General features: G+C 48.0%; 1 protein-coding gene across 1 annotated transcript in view; it reads left to right on the top strand.

Annotated features, from left to right (window-relative positions):
* Positions 1–10313: 10313 nt before the first annotated feature.
* Positions 10314–20580, top strand: part of LOC144100890 (fatty acid synthase-like) — a 46720-nt gene continuing 36453 nt past the window's right edge. Inside the window, exons 1-8 of the mRNA XM_077633800.1 lie at positions 10314–10446; positions 11491–11817; positions 13163–13363; positions 14826–14948; positions 15269–15502; positions 16814–17115; positions 18985–19371; positions 20218–20407. Of these exons, the coding sequence (XP_077489926.1) occupies positions 10314–10446; positions 11491–11817; positions 13163–13363; positions 14826–14948; positions 15269–15502; positions 16814–17115; positions 18985–19371; positions 20218–20407 (1897 nt within the window). The remainder of the gene's footprint in view (positions 10447–11490; positions 11818–13162; positions 13364–14825; positions 14949–15268; positions 15503–16813; positions 17116–18984; positions 19372–20217; positions 20408–20580) is intronic.

Genomic DNA, 20580 nt, shown 5'->3' with positions numbered 1-20580 from the left:
TAGTGCGCGCCCTCACGCGAGATCACGTGACGACCTCCTGCACTCAAACCGAGCTTCGCTCCGTGCAACTATTGCAGTCATGCGGTGGAACGCGTGGTCTAAAATAAAGTCGCAGTCAGAAGCGGGAGGAGAGGCCACGCATAAATGCACGGAACAAGCTCTAGGAAACTACCCGAAAACTACCCGAAAGCCTGTGTATCACCTGCAACTCGGAGGACAATGCCCCGCTCAGACGCTTCAGGTGCTCGATCGCGCCATGAAGAAGCTCGGCGTGACGCCGTCCCACCTCGAAGTGTACACGCCGGTGCGGCTGCTCCTCGCTGAAAATGCTGAGAGGATCTGTCCTGTCGCGGAACACGCGAATCGTGTATGCTCTAAACAACGGAGGTAGCCTGAAAGCGCTGAAGAGTAAACTAGGCATAAGTGAAAAACCAGATGTATGCGTTAAGAGAAAAAGAGGGCAATGTCATTAGCGATGTGGATAAGATAGTCAATGTAGCCGAAGAGTTCTACACAAAATCTATACAGTAGCCAATGTAATCAGAACGTTAATGGGAGAGGCAGTGGTGCACAGCAAAGGGATATCCAGACAGTAACGGAAGAGGAAGTAAAGAAAGTCTTAGGAGCAACGCAAAGGGGGAATGCAGCTGGTGAGGATTAGGTAACAGCAGATCTGTTGAAGGTCGGAGGGCAGGTTGTGCTAGAAAAACAAGCCTACCTGTATACGCAATGCCTTATGACCTCCGTCGTACCAGAAACTTGGAAGAACGCTAACATAATCTTAATTCATAAGAAAGGAGACGCCAAGGACTTCAAAAATTACACACCGATCAGCTTACTGTCCGTTGCTTACAAGGTATTTACCAAAGGTAATCGGTAATAGAGTCCGGGAAACCTTAGCTTTAACCAACCAAATGATCAGGCAGGCTTTCGTAAAGGATATTCCACAATAGATCATATTCACACCGTCAATAGAGAAATACGAATACAACCGACCCTATATATATATATATATATATATATATATATATATATATATATATATATATATATATATATATATATATATATATATATATATATATATATATATATATATATATATATATATATATATATATATATATATATATATATATACTTATGAAGGGAGCCAACAGTCACCAAAACCAAGGTGCCTAGGGGAACGTTATCTTTTTTTTAATGTCTTCTGCTTATCAGTGGGATAATATTACTTAGATTAATAAATCGCTTAAAGAAAATTACTTATATAAAGCAGCAGAAAAAACAACCATGCCGCCGGTTTATTAATCTAAGTAATATTATACCACTGATAATATAACCTTCAATGAATACGAGAAAGCATCTGACTCAGTGAAAACCTCAACAGTCATTGAGGCATTGCGGAATAAGGGTGTAGAAGAGGCTTATATGAAAATATTCGAAGATATCTATAACGACGCAACAGCTACTATAGTGCTTCAGGAATAAAATTCCAATAAGGAAGGGTGTCAGGCAGGGAGACACGATCTTGCGAATAATAATAATTTATTTCCTAGTAAGGGTAAAACAGTGTTCATAATACTAATAATTGTAATTTATTTGAAAAGTACATCTTTCAGCATTTTTATAGATGTAGGAGAATAAATTTTATCACGTAAATTTTATCGCCTACGTTCGATCAGAGCTCGAATATGCCTGCGTTTGCTGGGACCCATTTACAAAGGAACATGCTCGTATCCTGGAAAAACTTAAAAATAAGGCAGTTCGGTTCGTAAATAGTGATTATGCTAGCTACCTAAGTAGGATTAATACTAAGCGATCGCTCGGGTGGTCTAATTTAGAGGATCGTCGATTGCATCTTCGCCTCAAATTTTTTCATATCATTTTCCATTGCCAAACTGGCATAGATCGAGATGAGTACATCAGACCACCCACACATACAGGTATATCAGACCACGTCTTCAAGGCCAAGAAGTATTCATTTGGGAGTGGTGCTTTTAGTCATTCGTTTTTTTGTTCGAACAATTCTTCAGTGGAATGCTTTGTCGCCAACTGGTGGCAGGTCAGCCAGATTAACTGATTCCCAGTGGTAGGGGAGTGCTCGTAGCAGGCGTTCAAAGGCTTCGTCAGAGCACGCAGCTCTGCGATGTTGTGGTCACAGTGAAGTAATTCGAGAAAACATCAGGCCGGCTATGCATCAACAACACGTTGATACGAGTCTACAGCTTCGTAGGTTCATGCAGAGACGGAATTAGCGCAGCGCTTGTGGCACAGAATGTTCAGCTGCTGTGTCGGCTGTTTGACTCTGCCTGCACGTGGTAGCAGCACAAGAGACTGAGCCGACTGTGCGGGCAGAGCATACCGCGTGACCAGCATGACCAACAAGGCCAATGTTTCGCGCCCAGCCGACGAACACGAAGGAAATGGTTGCCCTTATACGCTGTCGACACGAGCTTGGCTGGTGGTTACTTGCTGTTCCAATGCCGCTTATTTCTTGCCTTTTTGGGCCGACATGCTCTTTCCTGGGCGGTGTCGAGGGCTGAGAGAACCCCATCGACTTCCGTGGTTGCTGGAAGCGCGACCAAGATCTTCGGGGGGAGAGTTTACGGAGCCTCCTCGTTCGCTATAACCGAGCGATGCGACCACAGTTGTGCGTTGTATCTGAGACGAATTGCCATTGCCCTAATGCATATTTTGACGGTAGCACCGCTATCGTTCGTAATAAACGAGCGTTCGTTATATCTGCGGCCGTTATAAGTGGGCTCGAGTATAGGGGTTGGTTATGTTCTGGGCATTTCTCTGTCGCTAGTTTGATAGTGCGAATATGATCTATTGTAGAGTATCCTTTACGAAAGCCTTCCTGATTATTTGGTTGATTGAAGTGTAAGGTTGTCCTGGCTCTATTAGCAATTACCTTAGCAAATCCCTTATAGGCAGCAGACAGTAAGCTGATCGATCTGGGAGTTTTCAAGTCCATAACGTCTCCTTTCTCATACATTAAGATTATGTTAGCGTTCTTCCAAGCTTCCGGTGCAGGCCATGGACTGACCTGCATCAGAGGATACATTGGACTGGAATCTTGGCTGGAATTTCACCAGACGACAGCTCCTTGCCAAAATAAATGAACACCCAGGCATTCGTATGCCAGACGTATGTCAGTCTTGGTTTCTCATGGTATACGGCGTCTACAAATCCTGCATTGGGGACACAAAATGTAGTCAGTGCAGTTCTATATGCAACTTCATGGACACGCATTTCCGGAAGTGCTGTAACAACACTACACACAGTGAGACAGACAAGGACAAGCGCTCGTGCTTGTTTGTATCCGTTGGTATCCGTACTGTTGCAGCGCTTCTGGAAGTGACGTATATGCACGACTAGCCCGAACCGTCGCCCTTACGAACTTTATGGACACGACGCATGACGCGTGGCGCATAGGCGGCGCTAATGACAGTAATGAGCATCAAATTAACCGATATGCATATGTTTTATTGAAACTACAGTTTCGAGCACTAAGGCTATTTTAAAAGCATTGTCTATAAAATAATACTGGTCACAGAACCCCCAGCCGCTTTTGCTGGCAGTATAGCGCTGTCGATGGTAGCGCCACTACAAGTTGAGCTGCGACGTCAGAACTCTTTGATCTTACCAGTCGGGAAGTTTTCCAAAGGTGCTGGCGAAAAACGTTTTTTAGGAAGGGTGACTCTGGGATCGGTCTTCGTAAGGTCCTCAGTCCAGAACTCTGATAATCTCTTCTGTCATGGAGCTCAGCGGATACCCAGGGTCTACGTATATATATATATATATATATATATATATATATATATATATATATATATATATATATATATATATATATATATATATATATATATATATATATATATATATATATATATATATATATATATATATATATATATATATATATATATAAGGTAGGCTTCAAACGTAGCTAGACCGTGCAGACGTGCGAAAGCATGTGTAGACTGGTTGGATCATGGTTTTGCTTTGCTGGGTCGTCGGCACGCGTGGCCGTTATTAGACTCGGGTTAAGCTCTGATAGGTGTAACGTTCAGAGACCGGAAGCGGGCAGAGTGGGTGAGGGAACAAACGTGGGTTAATGGCATCCTGTCGACATCAAGAGGAAGAAATGGGCTTCGGCAGGGCATGTAATGCGAAGGCAAGATAACCGCTGGTACTTAAGGGTAACGGAGTGGATTCCAACAGAAGGCAAAAGCGTAGCAGGAGGTGGCAGATGGTTAGGTGGGCGGATGAGATTAGGAAGTTTGCAGGTATAGGGTGCCGCAGCTGGCATAGGACATGGTTAATCGGAGAAACATGGGAGAGGAATTTGCCCTGCAGTAGGTGCAGTCAGGCTGATGATGATGATGAAGTTAGGCGGATCTGATCTGTCCGCACCGTAGGTGGAAGTTGATGAAGACGACGATGTGCAGTGCACAGCGCGAGAGTGTGCTGCAGTTGAAGAGGAGGCGTGATGGGCTGCGGGGAAAGCATAGTGCTCTCGTGCAGTGGCCCGCCGCCCGTTCGAAACCCAGTCGCGGCAATATTTATTTTGCGAAAGCACTATTCCGGTGGGTAAACCCCGAACAAGATATTGCGGTCTTTGTATGCTTGCTGTGTTTTTATCTTGCGGCGTTTGTGGGTTTGTGCCGAGTGGAAGGAATAAATGAAAATAAATAAAATATATATCTGCGACTTGGATTCGGGCCCGCGGCGACGCGAACATATCAGCTTCGCAGTCTACTGCGCGAGATCACTAGGCGATCGCCGTAGCCGAACACGCCTCGTGTTAAACTCCAACACAGTCTCTCGCTGCGCATTGCGCATCGTATTCTTTATCAACTAACTCTGATATGAAGCTAATCTTCACGGTTTGAGCTATGCGGCTGTAGTGACAGAGAAATGTGCGCGGCATAGGTTGGCCTGGACCATGTTTTGGCGGGAACAAGGCACTGAGAATAGGCCGTCGACGTTTATTGGGCAAATTGGCATTTACGATGAAAAAGATGAATGCGCGCATAACTGGCCCCCGGGGTCAGTGGACACCGCAGGCACGTGGCGATGGCGGACAATATTTCGTGCTTAGCATTTTCTAAACCGCCAGGCATTTTGTTTGTATTTCTGTATGGGCTGTTGCTAAGCTAGGCTTTTCCAAGGTTAGATTCAAGGTCCTGCTTCACGAAAACTGGGTGAGCTGGTTAGACCTCGTGAATTACTGCTTTCGCACTGAAACGGCAGTTGAAGTAGGCAAAGAATTGGGGGATTACGGATTGTCGCGACTGCCGTGGTGAATAATCTAAGAAGTGTGCAAGAATGCAAACGTTGAAATTGTCGATAAAAGAGGAACCACTTTGCAACGAAACCAGTGAAACGGATGCACCGCAGCGGTGTCCAAGTGGTTGCGCATCCGCTTCGCATGCGGGAGGTGCGGGGCTCGATCCCCAGTGCCGCCGGGTGCCCGCCGGTGATACAATAGGTACAAGCTTTCCCCTGCTCTGGTACTCGGCTTATGTGGGGTGAAATGCTTGGGAAATGGGTCTTTGACCCCACCTTGAATAGAAGAAAAATATCTTGTGCCATGGTGCTCTTTTGCCACAAACGCCCTTGCGCCATAAAAATTCATCATCATCATCATCATCATCATCAAACGAACGCGTTTACAAAAATCCATACATATAACAGTCCGACAGATAAATAGAGAGGTAAAGCAAGGAATAAAGAGGCGCTCGTTCGAAAATAATGATACCCAGAAATTCTGGAATGTATATTTTTCACAAGGAAATAGATTATGAATGCAATGGTTTTCGTATACTCTAAGATTCCAGTATAATAATAAATATATTTTTGAACCACGGGCAAGATGTACGAAAATATGTCAAAATTTTACACTATTATCTGACAGTAGACTTGTCCCTTTGAGTACTCGCCCATTAAATGTCCCATGTGTTCCTCGTTTACGAGAAAAAAAGTTCGCAATGCCTGTCTATTAACAGCTGCAACTGCAAAGCTAAAAGCACTGAAATAAAAGAGTGCTAATCCGCAGCTAAAATGGTCAACATGAAGTTATTTTAAAAGGGAATGGAATGGTGGACCATTCATTCCACTTTAATGCACATAAAAGTTGCAGCTGCACAAAAGCGACGCATTTTGCACCAGTTCATCAGCCGACATGCCGTATTTGATCGCCAATCTTTGACAGCGCTGTAATTACGGCCTAGCTTGGCACACGCCCAGCTGTTTCCGGCGTACTTCTTTCTTCCATCAGGTGACATCGGTGGACAGTATTATAAGCGGAGAGTGATGCGTTTTCTGTTCTTCCCCGAGCCAGTGCTGTGTGTCAGGTGGTAATAGCGTAGGCGCGCCGCTGTCGCCCGACTCTATAACGCCGCACATGCTGCAGATATCCTCGTGTGATTGGGTGGCGCGTACCAACATTCTACGCTGCTGGTAAAAAAAAAAAAAATTGAACGTTGCTGGTTTTTCTTACTATCAGCTTGAGCCCTTCGTCGAGCATTTGAAGGTTGTCGTGCGGCTTTCGCATCAAGTCTGCGTTCAAGTGTTCAGGTAAGTGTAGCTACAAAAGTTTTTTTATTTATTTATTTACAATACGCTCAATAACCGAAGCATTGCAGAGGGGAGTGGGTGAACATTTGCAGTGAACATTTATGAGAAATCTTGGTTGAAGAGTAGCAAGTTGTATGTAGAAGATTTTAGGAGAAACAGTATTAATAACCAGACTGCAAAAACATTAAGAGTAAACAGTAACAAACCATTAAAAGCCCGACATAATATTAGCAACAAACACATAAGAATGAAAAAATGTAGATAACAAAACGTACAGTTCAAATTGGTTCTTTCACGAGTACGAAAACATAAGGAAACACAGACATTGAAAAAGAGGAGAAAAATACAAAGCCAAGTACTTAAGCATATTATTTTTATGACGTAATAGCATTGCAAAAAAGTTCAAAATGTCATGACTTCGTTTGAGCGATATAAATGAAAAGTTATTACAGCACTTAGGCCACGTCATCAAAAAACATAAAAACGGATAAAGCTTTTCTGAAAAGGGCATAATCACTGACGCATGCGATATCAGCCGGGAGGTGGTTCCAGTCGCCGCATGTACGTGGTAAAGATGAGTAAGAGAATGTGTATGTGTTACAACGAATATATCCAACCTTGTGTTTGTGGTTCTCTCGTGACGAGCGATCTTAACCAAAGCTTCCTTATAAAAAAGTCTGTACATAGTCTGTAGACTTCCTATAGACTCTATTGTATTCCTATATATATTTATTTTTGGCCATTCGTAGTGGACTGTCTATAGACGAAAGTCTACTAAACGTGTATCTATAGATTGTCTATCTATAGATAGACAAATCTGCAGATTTTCTACAGTTATCTATAGATTGTCTACAGCCAGACAATAAAGAATTCTGCTAGTTCCCCGCCGCTGCTTCTCCATGCGCCTCGCACTCCCGCGTCATTTCATGGCGGCCAGCTTGAAGACGTGGAAGACCGGCTGGCCAGCTACGGCCGGGTCGCTGCGTTTAATCTATGGGACGAGGCCCGCAAGATACGGCATGTCTATTTTGCCTTCGAAGGTGCCCCCAAGACGTGGTTTGAAAACACGAGACTGCCATCCCCACCTGGCGAGATTTCCGGCGATAGTTGTTGGACTCCTTCAGTAGCAACGAACGGAAGGAGTGAGGTAAACTTGCCCTGCAGTCCCGAAAGCAGCGGACTAATGATAGTGTCGCCATGTTATTGAAGACATGACGGAGCTCTTGAACCGGATATTTAAAACGAATATCAAGAAAGCGGATCTCGTGGTCAGTTGGCATTTCGTTAGTCAATAGCAGCTATGAAAAGCACTCTTGTACATTAGCTAAAGTACCGGATGTAACCTGCTCTAAGTGCGAGTGTGTACGCCATCGCGCTGTACGCCATCGCGCTTAGAGCTGGTTACATCCGGTATTTTAGCTAGTGTGCAATTGTGTTTTTCACCGCAGCTATTGACTAACGAAATGCCAACTGACGACAAGATCCGCTTTCTTGATATCTGTTATAAATTCCTGGACAACCACGTGCGTTGGAGCTATTCACCTCGCGCTAACAAACCTATTCTTCCCTACACATCTGCCCATTCTAAACATGTAAAAAGATGCATTATTTATTTATGCTTGAAGAATGCTCTGAAAAAGTAATGCCCCCAGTTCATCAGCCAGAGCTTTCACGAACAACTCGCAAGGTTCCATGAAGCAGGCTACCCAGCTGATAGTTGTGTTTCTGTCGCTGAAGGCATACTGAAGAAGATGCGCCAGGAAGATCAACTACTGTCTATGCCTTAAGAAAGAAAGAAAGGCAAAATTGCCGTCATTCCCTACATTCATTGCTTGTCCCACAATCTCAAGAAAATTGGGACGAAAGCTAATGTTCGCGTGGTTTTTCAGCCCCTGAAAAACTAAGTGCGCTATCCAAAAAAAAAAAACTTTTCCCACCGATAAACGTCCCCAAAAGCTGCAGTGCACCAGCAATCACAGGAAAAAAATTCGCGAATTGTACTGAAGGCATATTTTATGACATCCCACTCTCTTGTGGCAAGCGGTATGTTGGTCAGTCTGGTCGTTGCTTGAATGAGAGACTTCGTGAACGCAAAAACAACTTTAAAACTTTTACTACCAGTAATCTGGTTTTCCACTGTAAGTAGTGTGGTTGTGTGTCATTTTTGGGTAAGTGCTCGATCATGCCAGACACCCGGATCAGTTAACGCGTGAGATTATTGAAGCACCTCGTATCGCTGCCTTGGAAGATAAATGTGTAAGCAAGCTTCCCTGTCCCTGTCCAAAAGAGAGCTGGCCTTCTTAAAGAATCGCTGAGTCGTGCATGTCCATAGTTCCTCGTTCACCTGATTTTCATTATGTTTTCCGGGCTCAGGTGCCTGTTTTCACTCACGGATCACGTTCGGCTTGGTCGCCTAGGTTTCTGTCAGTCGGAAGTTAACTCCTGTGATGTGTGCATCTTTCTTTGTCCCTTGTCCCGTTTTGCGCTACACTCACATACCATGGTTCGGCATGAAATTGGTGCCAAAAAAAGCGAGCAGTTAGGCCGAGGGATTTTTTTTTCGATTTCCTCGGAGCGACGCCATAGCCAGTATGAACCTAATTTTAGTAACGCGCAGACTGTACTCTAGCTAAATGCAAACAGCGTCCTTGGCGGGAAATATACCAAATGACGCTACTTAAAGCAAGCCATCGATTCCCTTGTCACCGGGATGAAATACGAACGTGCTATTAGGCAGGTAGGTAAACTTTAATAAAATCAGAGGAATGTTTCTTGAGGCTTGTGGGTGAGGTCGTCATTCCAGGGCTTCACTGGCTTGAGTTGTCAGACGAACCTGTTTTATGAGGGATCTTTGGTCCTCGACACGATCGCTGGTCGGCATCACCTCCCACCGATCAAATGACGTGTACTGCGTCTGTAAGTGGTTCGGGTTCGCCCCGCATCCCCATGAAATGTGGAAGTGTTGGGCGGGCCTGGCACCATGGGCATGTTTCAGGGTATAGCGTTGGGTGCATGAGGTTTGTGGAGCTGGGGAAAGTGTTCGTTTGGATCTGACGCCGGAAGACAGCGTCCTGGATGTATAATTTTGTGTGAGGAGGAGGCTATTTTCGGTGCAGGAACTCTCGTTGTACGTGGAGGAAATAGGGATGAATTAGAATGCGCTGGATGGCCCCGCTCGGTTGATTGCTGCTCGAGCTAAAGCGTGCGCCCGTTCATTTCCCTCTAGTCCCTCGTGACTAGGGGTCCACGTAATCTAGTGGGGTTTATTGAGGGGTTAGATATTAAGACATCTTTTCAGTTTCGCTTTGATTGTAGACACAAAAGACATCCAATGATTCAGTAAAAAATAAAAAATAGAGAAATGTAATTGGTACGTTGCTTTGTCGGTGTGATTTGCAACTGCTACTCAACGTCCGGTGCAACTGACAGCTGCCAAGATCTGCCATGTCCTCCCGTGATATCGGTCATGCACTGCGGGCACTGAATACTGAAATTTCATTAGAGTGTGTATTGTTGCTAGCGAAAGTTTCCTCGAGTGATTGAAGTTTGTGCTTCGACATTTTGCTTTCCGTCTGCTCTAAACTGGGTCGCAGACGACGCGACAGAAGAAATCCGTTCATTCTGCAGGTGAACACTTTAACACATATCCCGTTTCTTTTCGCGGTGTAGAACCACCTCCTGAACCTCATGTTGCTCGCACTCTGTTGCTCTTTCAGGTAACCATGACAGAAGAGGACCTTGTCATCACGGGTTTCTCGGCCTATTTTCCCCAAGCCGACCACCTGGCAGAGTTCAAGGAAAAACTTTACGGGGGTGTGGACACGGTCACAGACGATGAGACGCGTTGGCCTCGAGGTATCAGTGACCTCTGTGCGCTTCTTAAGACTACACTTTCGGTGGCTGGTGCCGTAATGGCACCACCTCGATTACGTCGATATAGTGAGAGTAGACCCGTCACGCGATGCGGAAGTCGATGTGCAGTTAGTTGTCCACTTAGCATATGTGCGCTCATCAGTTGTTTTGTCTTTAATCTGTGGATCATAAGGTCTCTGGTTCGATTCCTGGTGATGGCAGCTGTACTCTGACAAAAGTTAAGTACAGAACCCTCATCCGCTGAGATTTTGATGAAGGTTGAATAATATTCAGGGGACCTCCAAAGTGTCTTTCGTCATGGTCCACAGTGTGGCTTGAACACCTAAAGCACCAATATTTATCAAATATGCTGGGGTTTTCCCGCAGTTTCTACTCCCTTTGTTCAGCTTTCGTGGCACTGCCCACGCTTAAAACGGGCCCGAATCATCGCACTTGAATTTATGTACTGCTGGGCAGAGCGAACATTCTGCCTACTATACAGTGACTTTCTTATGTGTCAATGTGCCTCACTGACCGAAGATCTCTATCGCTCGACATGCCGAAATCTCAAACATAGGCTGTAACCTAAAGTGTAGTAGTTTTGTTTTCATTCAGAGTTTAAATTGGTCATGCCGTGCAACCAGTTGGGAGAACTACTCAGAATTCCAGGTTGAGGTAAGCAAATGAATGAATTCCAGTGGCCGTACATAAACGAGCATTATGCTTTCCCACAAAAGAATGACTTGACCGAGACTCCTGTAGAGGGGCATAGACTGAATATAGCACCGAGGGAAAGGAAACAGTTGACAGCGTAGCTTATCGTTCCATCCGTTTTCTTTCATCCCTAAGTCACGTTAAAGATTCCACCTCTAAAGGAAATCACATCAACGTATGGATCAAAGAACTTCAACTTCGGATCTCAAGCATATAGCACAGAACTGCTACGGCACGTATGTTTTGTGTTGCAGAAAACGGAGATGCCTATATTGACGGTGTGTCAGGAAATTCTAACGTCGAGTATGCTCACCTTTTTGCTCCCGCTTTCAGGTCTGCTGGGCCTACCCGAGCGCTTGGGCAAGATCCGCGACCTGTCCCAGTTCGACGCAGAGTTCTTCGGGGTGCACCCCAAGCAGGCCCATGCGATGGACCCCCAGCTGAGGCTGCTCCTGGAGACATCGTACGAGGCCATCATGGACGCCGGCTACGACCCGGCGACTTTGCGGGGTCGCAAGATCGGTGTCTTCCTTGGCTCCCCCGATTCCGAGACATCCGATGCGTTGACCCTGGACACGGAGAAGATCAACGGTTACTCCGTGGTCGGCTGCTGCAGGTCAATGTTCGCCAACCGCATCTCCTACTCATTCGATTTCAACGGTACGTGGCACAAGCTGTTCCTCACTATTCACGCAGTGAAGTTCCTCACGATGCGGTTCCTTACGATGAGGTTCTATACGACGGGGTGTTTCCGATGTGGTTCTCCCGGATGAGGTTCCTTTCGATGAGGTTCGTCAAGAATTTTTCATGTTGCGGTTCCTGACGCTGCGGTTTCTCACGATGCGGTTCCTCAAGGTGCGTCATTCTCTTGGGCTGTGTCGCCTTCAGTGAATAATTAGTCGTTACACTCAAGTTTGGACGGCTTGACTACCTCGGCTTTAATACGGAAGGCGTGCGAAGCGACGCTGCTTCCTGCAATGCAGATGCTTGGAGAAATACTACCGAAATTCAATTCACGATTAAATGTGCGCGGTGGAACCGGCGTATGAAGCTGTGAAGTAAACTTAATTAACTGCTTAGCATCGTATTAAGTGATGAGTGCTAAAAAACTTGCATTACTGGTCAACAATTTCGGAACTGCCACAGAACATTTGCGGGGAAGCAATTATGTCTTTTTGCTATCCGTTCTTGTGCTTGAGGTGTGCACGTGATTACTGCATCAACTGCATAAGTTATTACATAAGTTAGTAAATACGCTCCTCTCAGGAATACCATCTTACTATTTCTTTTATATTTGCTTCACCTTCCTATCTTTTACCCTACCTTTTTTTTTCGAGCCGCCGTGGTGACTCAGTGGTTATGGCGCCCGGCTGCTGACCCGACAGACGCGGGTTCTCATCTGGCCGCGGCGGTCGCATTTCGGTGGAGGCGAACTGCCAGCGGCCCGTGTATTGTGCGATGTCAGTGCACGTTAAAGAACCACAGGTGGTCGAAATTATTCCGGAGACCTCCACTACGGCCTCCCTCATAATTTGAGCCGCTTTGGAACATTAAATCCAGCCAATCTTTTTTCCGCCGCTTGCGTATCAGGTGCCCGAGCAATATGTGGCGGTTTACGTCGTCAGCACTCGCCTTTTTCCCTCGTCTCCACTTCTTTCTTCAGAGGAATACACAGCTACGACTGGTCAATAATTATGTACGAAGGCTTGCAATGTGAAATAGAAACAATGCAACTGGCTCATATCCTGAATGAAGGGGTTAAAGCGCGGGAAGGAGCTCAATTATCCCACTCCCAATGCCTTGCCTTGTTCGTCCAGGAAGGAAAACGTACCTCAGTGCCGCAGTGAAACCGTTCAATCAATCTTCCCATCCACGATATAGAAACTGCCGTTATAGGCGCGTTGCTGGAGGCGAGGAATAATCACACGCGGAATGGAAACTCATAATGACGAGATTTGACTGCTTTTTTTTTTATTGCGTTTATCAATCGCCCCTTCCTCGGCAGGCCCGAGCTTCACGGTCGACTCTGCGTGCTCATCGGTGATGACAGCTCTGAACCAGGCCATGCTGGCGCTTCGTTCCGGACAGTGCGAGTCGGCCATCGTGGGAGGCAGCACTGTAGCCCTGAAGCCAAATACGTCCCTCAACTTCTTCCGCCTGGGCATGCTGTCGCCAGATGGAAAGTGCAAGAGCTTCGACGCAGGCGGTAAGTTAAGAATTGGAGAGGAAGTATTAAATCCTTGGGGGAAAACATGGCCATGTGTTTGTGCACTCTTTAGACTGACTGTCCACATGAACTGATTTCCTTCGTGCGGACCAAAAGACAGAACAAGCACAGTCTAGTTTGTCCTGATAGTATACAAGGTGTTCACAGGCTCTAAAAAAAGAAGGTGACTGGCTTTGAAGTTCGCAAAGTTCTTCACAGCGGCGAAATAGTGTGCCTAATAGGCGTTTTGTTATTTGTTGCGCTGGCTGTCCATGCAACCACGTATGCAACAGATTCGGAAAAAAATCCCAGACAGCTATCGAAGATGCTTCTCTAGCTAGTACTTGTTTGGGGCCACCCATCTCTTCTGGCATAGTAACTAGCGATTGTAGTGTGACGTCACGGTCACGGACCGTTCTGCAATCGACTGATCCACTACGATAGAAAGGAGGGGGATATTTAGTGAGTGTTATTATAGGGCTTGAATAGGGGGTCGTGTGAGGTGTGGGGGACGCCACTGGGCCCATCTAACTCTACAAAAATTCACAGGTGCACCTGTGGGTAGGTCGAACTTTACGAAACCCACCTCGAAATAAAGAGGAAGAGGGTAGGCAGATATGTTAAACAGAAGGATGTTCCGGTTGGCTACCCTGCACTGAGGAAAATGCATGTTGGGATTGAAAAGGGAAACAGAGAAAGGGCGAGGAGCACCGTCACAATCTGTCAGTCACGCAAGTCTCTCTCAGGCAGTAGCAAAACAGCGTGGTTTCCCTTGATACCGCAGTGTCCACTCACGTGGAGGTTCTTGGCTGATGAACTCAAATGCAGTCCGAAGGGCTGCAGTTGAGTTGAGCCGCGAGAACTGCATTTAGCGCGACCAGTGCTCGCAGTTCGCTGTGTGCTGCTGCGTGCGCTGGCTAGAATGCAGAGCACGCATAACACCAATTAAGGACGTGAGCATAGAAATCACTTGCAGATTTTAGCCACGGTCTGGATCGTGGCTATGGTCCGGTTGAGTCGTAGGGTTTGGACATTATGAGTGCGGTAACATCTCTGACCCCGTAGGCGTGCAAGGCTGGCTTCGGTAGTGGCGGCCAAGGAATATCCCAGGAAGTAGAACCGGCGTAACCAGCCGGCGTGTCTTATAAGCCATTGCCCTAGAAACAAGTTACTCGCGATGAATGATTCCAGGAGAATGACATTTTGAACCGGTTGAAGCCTGATGTCAGGAACTGAGTAACAACGCTAAAAGATATATCTTAGAAGGGACACACACATGCCCGTGAAACAAACAAACGAATGCTTTAGAAACAGCCGATGAAGTTCACGCTGTCTGCTTCGGAACCGCGCGGTTATTAGATACTCGCGCGCGCGTGTGTCCCTTCCAAGCCCTGTATTATAGTGCCTCATATATAACCCTGTTCCTGGCATGACCGACTCGTTTCCTGTTTCCTGGCTGCAGGCAGTGGCTACGTCCGAAGTGAAACCGTGGGTGTCTTCTTCATTCAACGAGCTTCGGAGGCCCGCCGGATCTACGCCAAGCTGATCCACGTGAAGGCCGGTACCGATGGCTATAAAGCCGAAGGTATGTTGGCTGTTGGAGTTCAGATGTCCTGGTAAAAAAGGAAATATTTTCATTCATTATTAACTGTAGAAGACTGCGCGAATGAATGAAAGACATGCACTATTAATTAGAGGAAACTATTCTGTCATGCATTCTGCCCCTTAGGACTGTCTGCAACTAATTCGGTCCCGCTTGATCAGAGTGGCAATAAGAAATATTGCTTTCTTGTTCTCTTTGTATACGGGGTTAAATTTTTGCATTGGAATTAGGTGCGGTGGTTTTTGAAACCGGGTGTGCATCAACCGACACATAACTACATCTTCCGTCTGTGCGCGTTTCAGGCATAACATTCCCGTCAGGCAACGCCCAGCAGCAACTGCTTCGCGAGGTGTACGCTGAGGCCAATGTAGACCCTCTCAAAGTCAGCTATGTCGAGGCACATGGCACTGGCACAAAGGCTGGTGACCCCGAAGAGCTGAGTGCCATCAGCAGCGTCTTCTGCCAGCCCGGCCGCGGCCAGCCACTCAAGATCGGCTCCATCAAGAGCAACGTGGGACACTCCGAGGGTGCCTCGGGTAAGGGGACTTGCGGGCACTTCATTACCTGCACCATCGCACATTTTAGCTGGCATCATTGGTTGTTGTTCTTAATGTTCTGTAGCTGGACCTTTCTGCTAGCCGTGAATCAGCTCCTTGCAAAGAACACATTCTGGTGGAGACAGGCTTCGTGCATGTCTTGTAACGTTGCACCTTGAAGCTGTTCTACGGTACGCGGACAGTTTGTTAGAATGACGACGTTGTCATCCGTCACCAGATTCAATGCCCTCACTGTTTTTGAGTGCTAGACGCACTACATATTTCCTCACGCACTGTTACTTCGCATATGCTGCGAGTGTTCATGCTGTTTTGCGGCGATAGCCGTTTCAGGCGACAAAACCCAGCGCACGCACGGATGTTCCTGTGACTACATCAGGGACTTAATAAGGAGATAGATGTGAAGAGGGAAGACTGAAGACACTGCAGCGGTGTTAGCGAGAAGGCGAGATGAGGGCCTGAAGGAAAAAAAGGAAGCTGCAGGCGCTGACACGCAGTCACCAAGCTGGCATGGCGGAAAGGTCTGGTAGAGTGGCAGTTTTATCTCAGCACCGCCCGGACTTAAAAAGATGAGACATGCAGATTGAAAAGAAAGGCAACAAATAGTGACGCGGCGAAAGCGACGACAGCAAAGCTGGACGCGCAGTTTGCTTGGGCTGCCGTGACCAGCCTTGACCTCTGCGGCTAGGAGGGTGGGCCGCCACTTCGCTTGCATGCGCATGGGTCTGCAAACAGGGCGGTGCAGGAAGTCGCCGTCAGGATGAAGCCTCCGTGCCACCGAAAAGAATGTTCGGTGCCGAGGAAGAAATCGCTCGCAAGCACAAGAGTGCTGATGCTAGCCGTCCATGGCGAGCCTGGACTACAGAGCAACAGAACGCGGAATTCCCACTCGTGCAGCGAACTGAAGAAAGGAGAGCTGTAGCGGCCGAGAGGATATAAGTGTGTGACGCGCCAGCCAAAGCCCTGTTCCTTCTCTGGATGAGGCAAGGAACCGGCAATTACTTTTCTTATTCTGTTTGATGTGTTATTTTAGATATTGAGCTTAATTTTAGACTTCCTGTGGTTTTATTTTAACTGCTGGCTTAAAGGGAGACAGATTAGGACTTTCAGCCTCTTTTTTTTCTCAGTCGTTTTGTCCTCTCGTCTTTGCTAGCTGCATAGTCTCGATGGCATTGCCGTAACCAAGGCTTAGACTCCTTTGGGGTGCCTTACTTCTAAAACTCAGCAACCACTGTCGATTACTGAAACGTATAGCGGTCGATTTCGGTATATCCCCTGTCTCACTGTTCTCAGGCGTCTGCTCAATAGCCAAAGTGATCCTGGCCATGGACACCGGCACCATCGCCGGCAACCTGCACTTCTCGGAGGCCAACCCCAACATCCCTTCACTTCACGACGGCACCATCGAGGTGGTGCACAAGGCGACGCCCTTCCCCGGCGGCCTGGTCGGCATCAACTCGTTCGGCTTCGGCGGCGCCAACGTGCACACCATTCTGGAGGCCAACCCCGCACCACACGTGGACACCATTCCGCGCGGGAAACCAGAGCTGCCCAGGCTGGTTCTCATGGCCGGAAGGAACAAGGAGTCGCTCGCTGTGAGTTTTCTCTGCGATTATGGGTGAAATTAGCGCATCCTCGGTACCAATGGCAGTCTGACCAGGTGTTTTCGGTACAGTGCCTAGGATATGCTGGCTAGTTTGCCGATTGAGAGCGCCGTATAGGCACCGGGATCGTCACTACCAGCGGCTGCCGACTGGGAGTGTGCTGCGCTGCGCCTTCCCCGGGAAAGACGCGATCGCGGATTTTATTGTGTGGGGTCTGCAGTGCGGTCTGAGACATGAGCGCCTCGCAAGCTCTGACCACAGTTGCGGCCGCGAAGAATAACACATCGAGGAATACCCAGCAGGCAAAGGTGTTTATTGGGGAACTCCCCAAACTGGAGGCCTCCTCGGTACAGCACTGGCGGCAGGCGAGCGAGCAACGCAAACGGAGTGGCGTCACCTTGACAGCTGCGGCTCCCAGCATGTTCCAGACACGTCCGCCTGCATCGCAGTCGCTCCGTCGTCTCTCCTACCGGCAGCTCCCGCACTGCCGCCGAAGACAAGAGGTTGGGGAGAGGAAGTCCGGTTCTCCCCCGCGTTCTCCGCTGCCGCTCGGAGTAGAGATGAGGGGGGCAGTTGCAGCAGCGCTGTGCTACAAGAGCCGCCTCCGGCGGGCGAGGGAAAAACCGATTCCCACAATTGCTTTATTTTTAGCGTGGACCATATTTAGCTACATATTAACTTACAATATATGTCATACACTGTGGCGCACACTGTGACGGCACATTGGTACAAAGCACATCCGTTCTTTCCAAAACCGTTTTACCTTGGACATTCTTGTTATGCGACAGTCGCATGGCGAACCACTGTCACGATACGGATGCGCCAGACAAATGATACGCACGAAAGAAATTATGCACCCGAGTACGCGGAAACGGCAGCTGCGGTAAACTAAATGGTCTGCTAAGCGAGGTCGTCTGCTGGCGACGCACACTCGCAGCGAGCAGCGCTCTCAATCGGCGTCTGTTGGCAGTCATTGTAAACAGCACCCCAACTTTCCTGTGGTGAACTGCCGGTGCTCGGCACACTAGCCATATATTCTAGGCGCTGTAGCTTCGGAACGTGCAGTACATTCCTGCTATTATATTATACACTTGCCGGTCCGCTAGCCACTTCTGTTTCACATGAGGGTTCGGGATAGAGCATCGCCTAGAACACGACAAGCTGTGGGAAACAGGGCGAAAACTTTTGAGATTTTTTACTCTTGAGACGGTGCTTTGTAGGGGAGCGTTCATCAGACATGCCAGCACCTCACGGTGACGTATTCACCTCTCCCCCATAAGCAGCGGCACATCGCGGCAGCCGCCGTAGTGGCTCAGCGGTTATGGCGCTCGGCTGCTGACCCGATAGGAGCGGGTTCGGTCCCGGCCGCAGCGTTCAAATTTCGATGGAGGCGAAATTCTAGAGGCCCGTGTGCTGTGCGTTGTCAGTGCACGTTGAAGAACCCCAGGTGGTCGAAACTTCCGGAGCCCTTCACTACGGCGTCTCATAGCCTGAGTCGCTTTGGGACGTTACGCCACCATAAACCATGAACCAAAAATCGCGGCGAGTGCACGAACCAAAGCACCCAAAGGAGCCCCACTGCGAAGCGAGCGCTTTGACTACGATTAGCAGTACATAGGATGCGCTGGTGTGATGACTAGATCGGCTCGATTGTTTTTTTTAGTTATGGTTAGCTATATGCTGTGCATACAGAATCATCGTAAGCTTGCTTCGATTGGTTATTTCATAGCTTGCATAGCTACGGTGTTCCTATATTAAAGCGTAAAGCACTCCTGTTGCGACGTCAATACTTTTGCAGTTACTTAAAAAGGCAGTTAGCGATATTTGTGACCACATGCTGACATCACGCTTCTTCTGCAGCGTACCCTGGACCGGGTAGAAGCCGAGGGACCGTACCCAGACTCGGCCTACGCCCTTCTCAACAAGGTCGGCCAGCCCAGCCTGCAGCAGTTCCCGTTCCGGGGCTTCACCGTTGTTCCCGTCAATGGTTCCGACCAAGTAGCTATCAAGGTCGCACAACATTCCCCTTTGGAGAAGAGGCCCCTGTGGTTCGTCTTCACCGGCATGGGCTGCCAGTGGAACTGCATGGCCCGACAGATGATGCAGTTCGACGTGTTCGCTCGCTCCATCCACAAGTCGCACGGAGTCCTCAAGCAGTTCGGCATCGACCTGATAAACCTGGTGATCAGCGGCAACACCGACAACCAAACTATGGTGATGGCCTTCGTCTCCATCACCGCCATTCAGGTAAGGCTTTGTCGTGAAGAACGCACTGCCAACGCCGCTTCGGGGCAACAAAGCCTGCGTTACTTTAGGAATAGATGTCAGTTGGCATTTTTCTTTTCTATAGGTAAGGCAGCACCACAACAGCACTCCATGTCTGTCTGTTGTAACGTCCAGTTTTAAAAACGAGAAATCCCACACGCAGTTCACGTGTTTTTGGCCTTGATACTGGAGCTTACGTCGATAGCGGTGTCGCAGTGGGTGCTGATGTCCTTCCGTGTAGCGATGCCCCGGGGTTCCGCTGCCCATCGGAGCACTGATGTCCCACAAGGGTAGCGATGTACCACGAGGCTCCGATGCCGCCCATGGTAGCGATTCCTTCCGGGATAGTGAAGCCCACAAGCGTAACGATGACGGCGTGGAGGCCGCGATGGCGGCGCGTGCTCCTGCTGAGCCCTAGCAGGCGTTTCGCTAATTTCTGTTCCCCTGACCGTCAATTTGTAATGTCAATATTTGGGCTATGTGTGGCGAGCAGTAACCGACTTAAAAGTTCAAAAAGGGTCCAGTGTTTCTAAGATACCGTCGCTTTTCTGCCAGAGATATCAGTGACAGATGTAGACCATTCTAAGTAGTACTTTAGAAGCCTTCATCACGGCGGTTACTTACCTTGCGGTCCGAAGACCCGCGCCCAAGCAATCCTGGATCTCACTACTGCGTTGCTTATTCTAACTCCTTATGGGCATTCACTCTGCGTCACATAGTACAGATGCAACGTTCGCTCACAGCCGGAGTGACTAGTCTCTTTCATATGGGTGGCTAAATCTGCATATCGTTCATGCGTTCATGTTTTTTCTCTTCTTCACCTCACAGGTGGCGCTCGTAGACTTGCTTCGCGCTGTGGGTGTCCAGCCAGACGGCATCGTAGGCCACTCGCTTGGCGAAATCGGGTGCGCCTACGCCGACGGCGGCTTCACCGCGGAACAGACCGTTCTATGCGCCTACTGGCGAGGACGCTGCGTCGAGCTGGGAAACCTCCCCAAAGGAGCCATGGCCGCCGTCGGTGAGTATTAGCGCTTTGAGCCTGAAGTTGGCCTTCCCCGCTCTTGGTGATTTACCGTGTGACTGCAGCGCGCCATTGTTAATCGTATTCTCGGAGAAGCCTGTAAAAATGTCCTGTTGCAGATCTGCGACATTTGGGAAGAAAAATTTATCGAGATTTGTTAGCATAATTAT

This window comes from Amblyomma americanum, chromosome 8 (genome assembly GCF_052857255.1).
Source record: "Amblyomma americanum isolate KBUSLIRL-KWMA chromosome 8, ASM5285725v1, whole genome shotgun sequence".
NCBI classification, from domain to species: Eukaryota; Metazoa; Arthropoda; class Arachnida; order Ixodida; family Ixodidae; genus Amblyomma; species Amblyomma americanum.
Note: the sequence above shows the minus strand (reverse complement) of the source record. Positions and strands in the feature narration are given on the sequence as shown.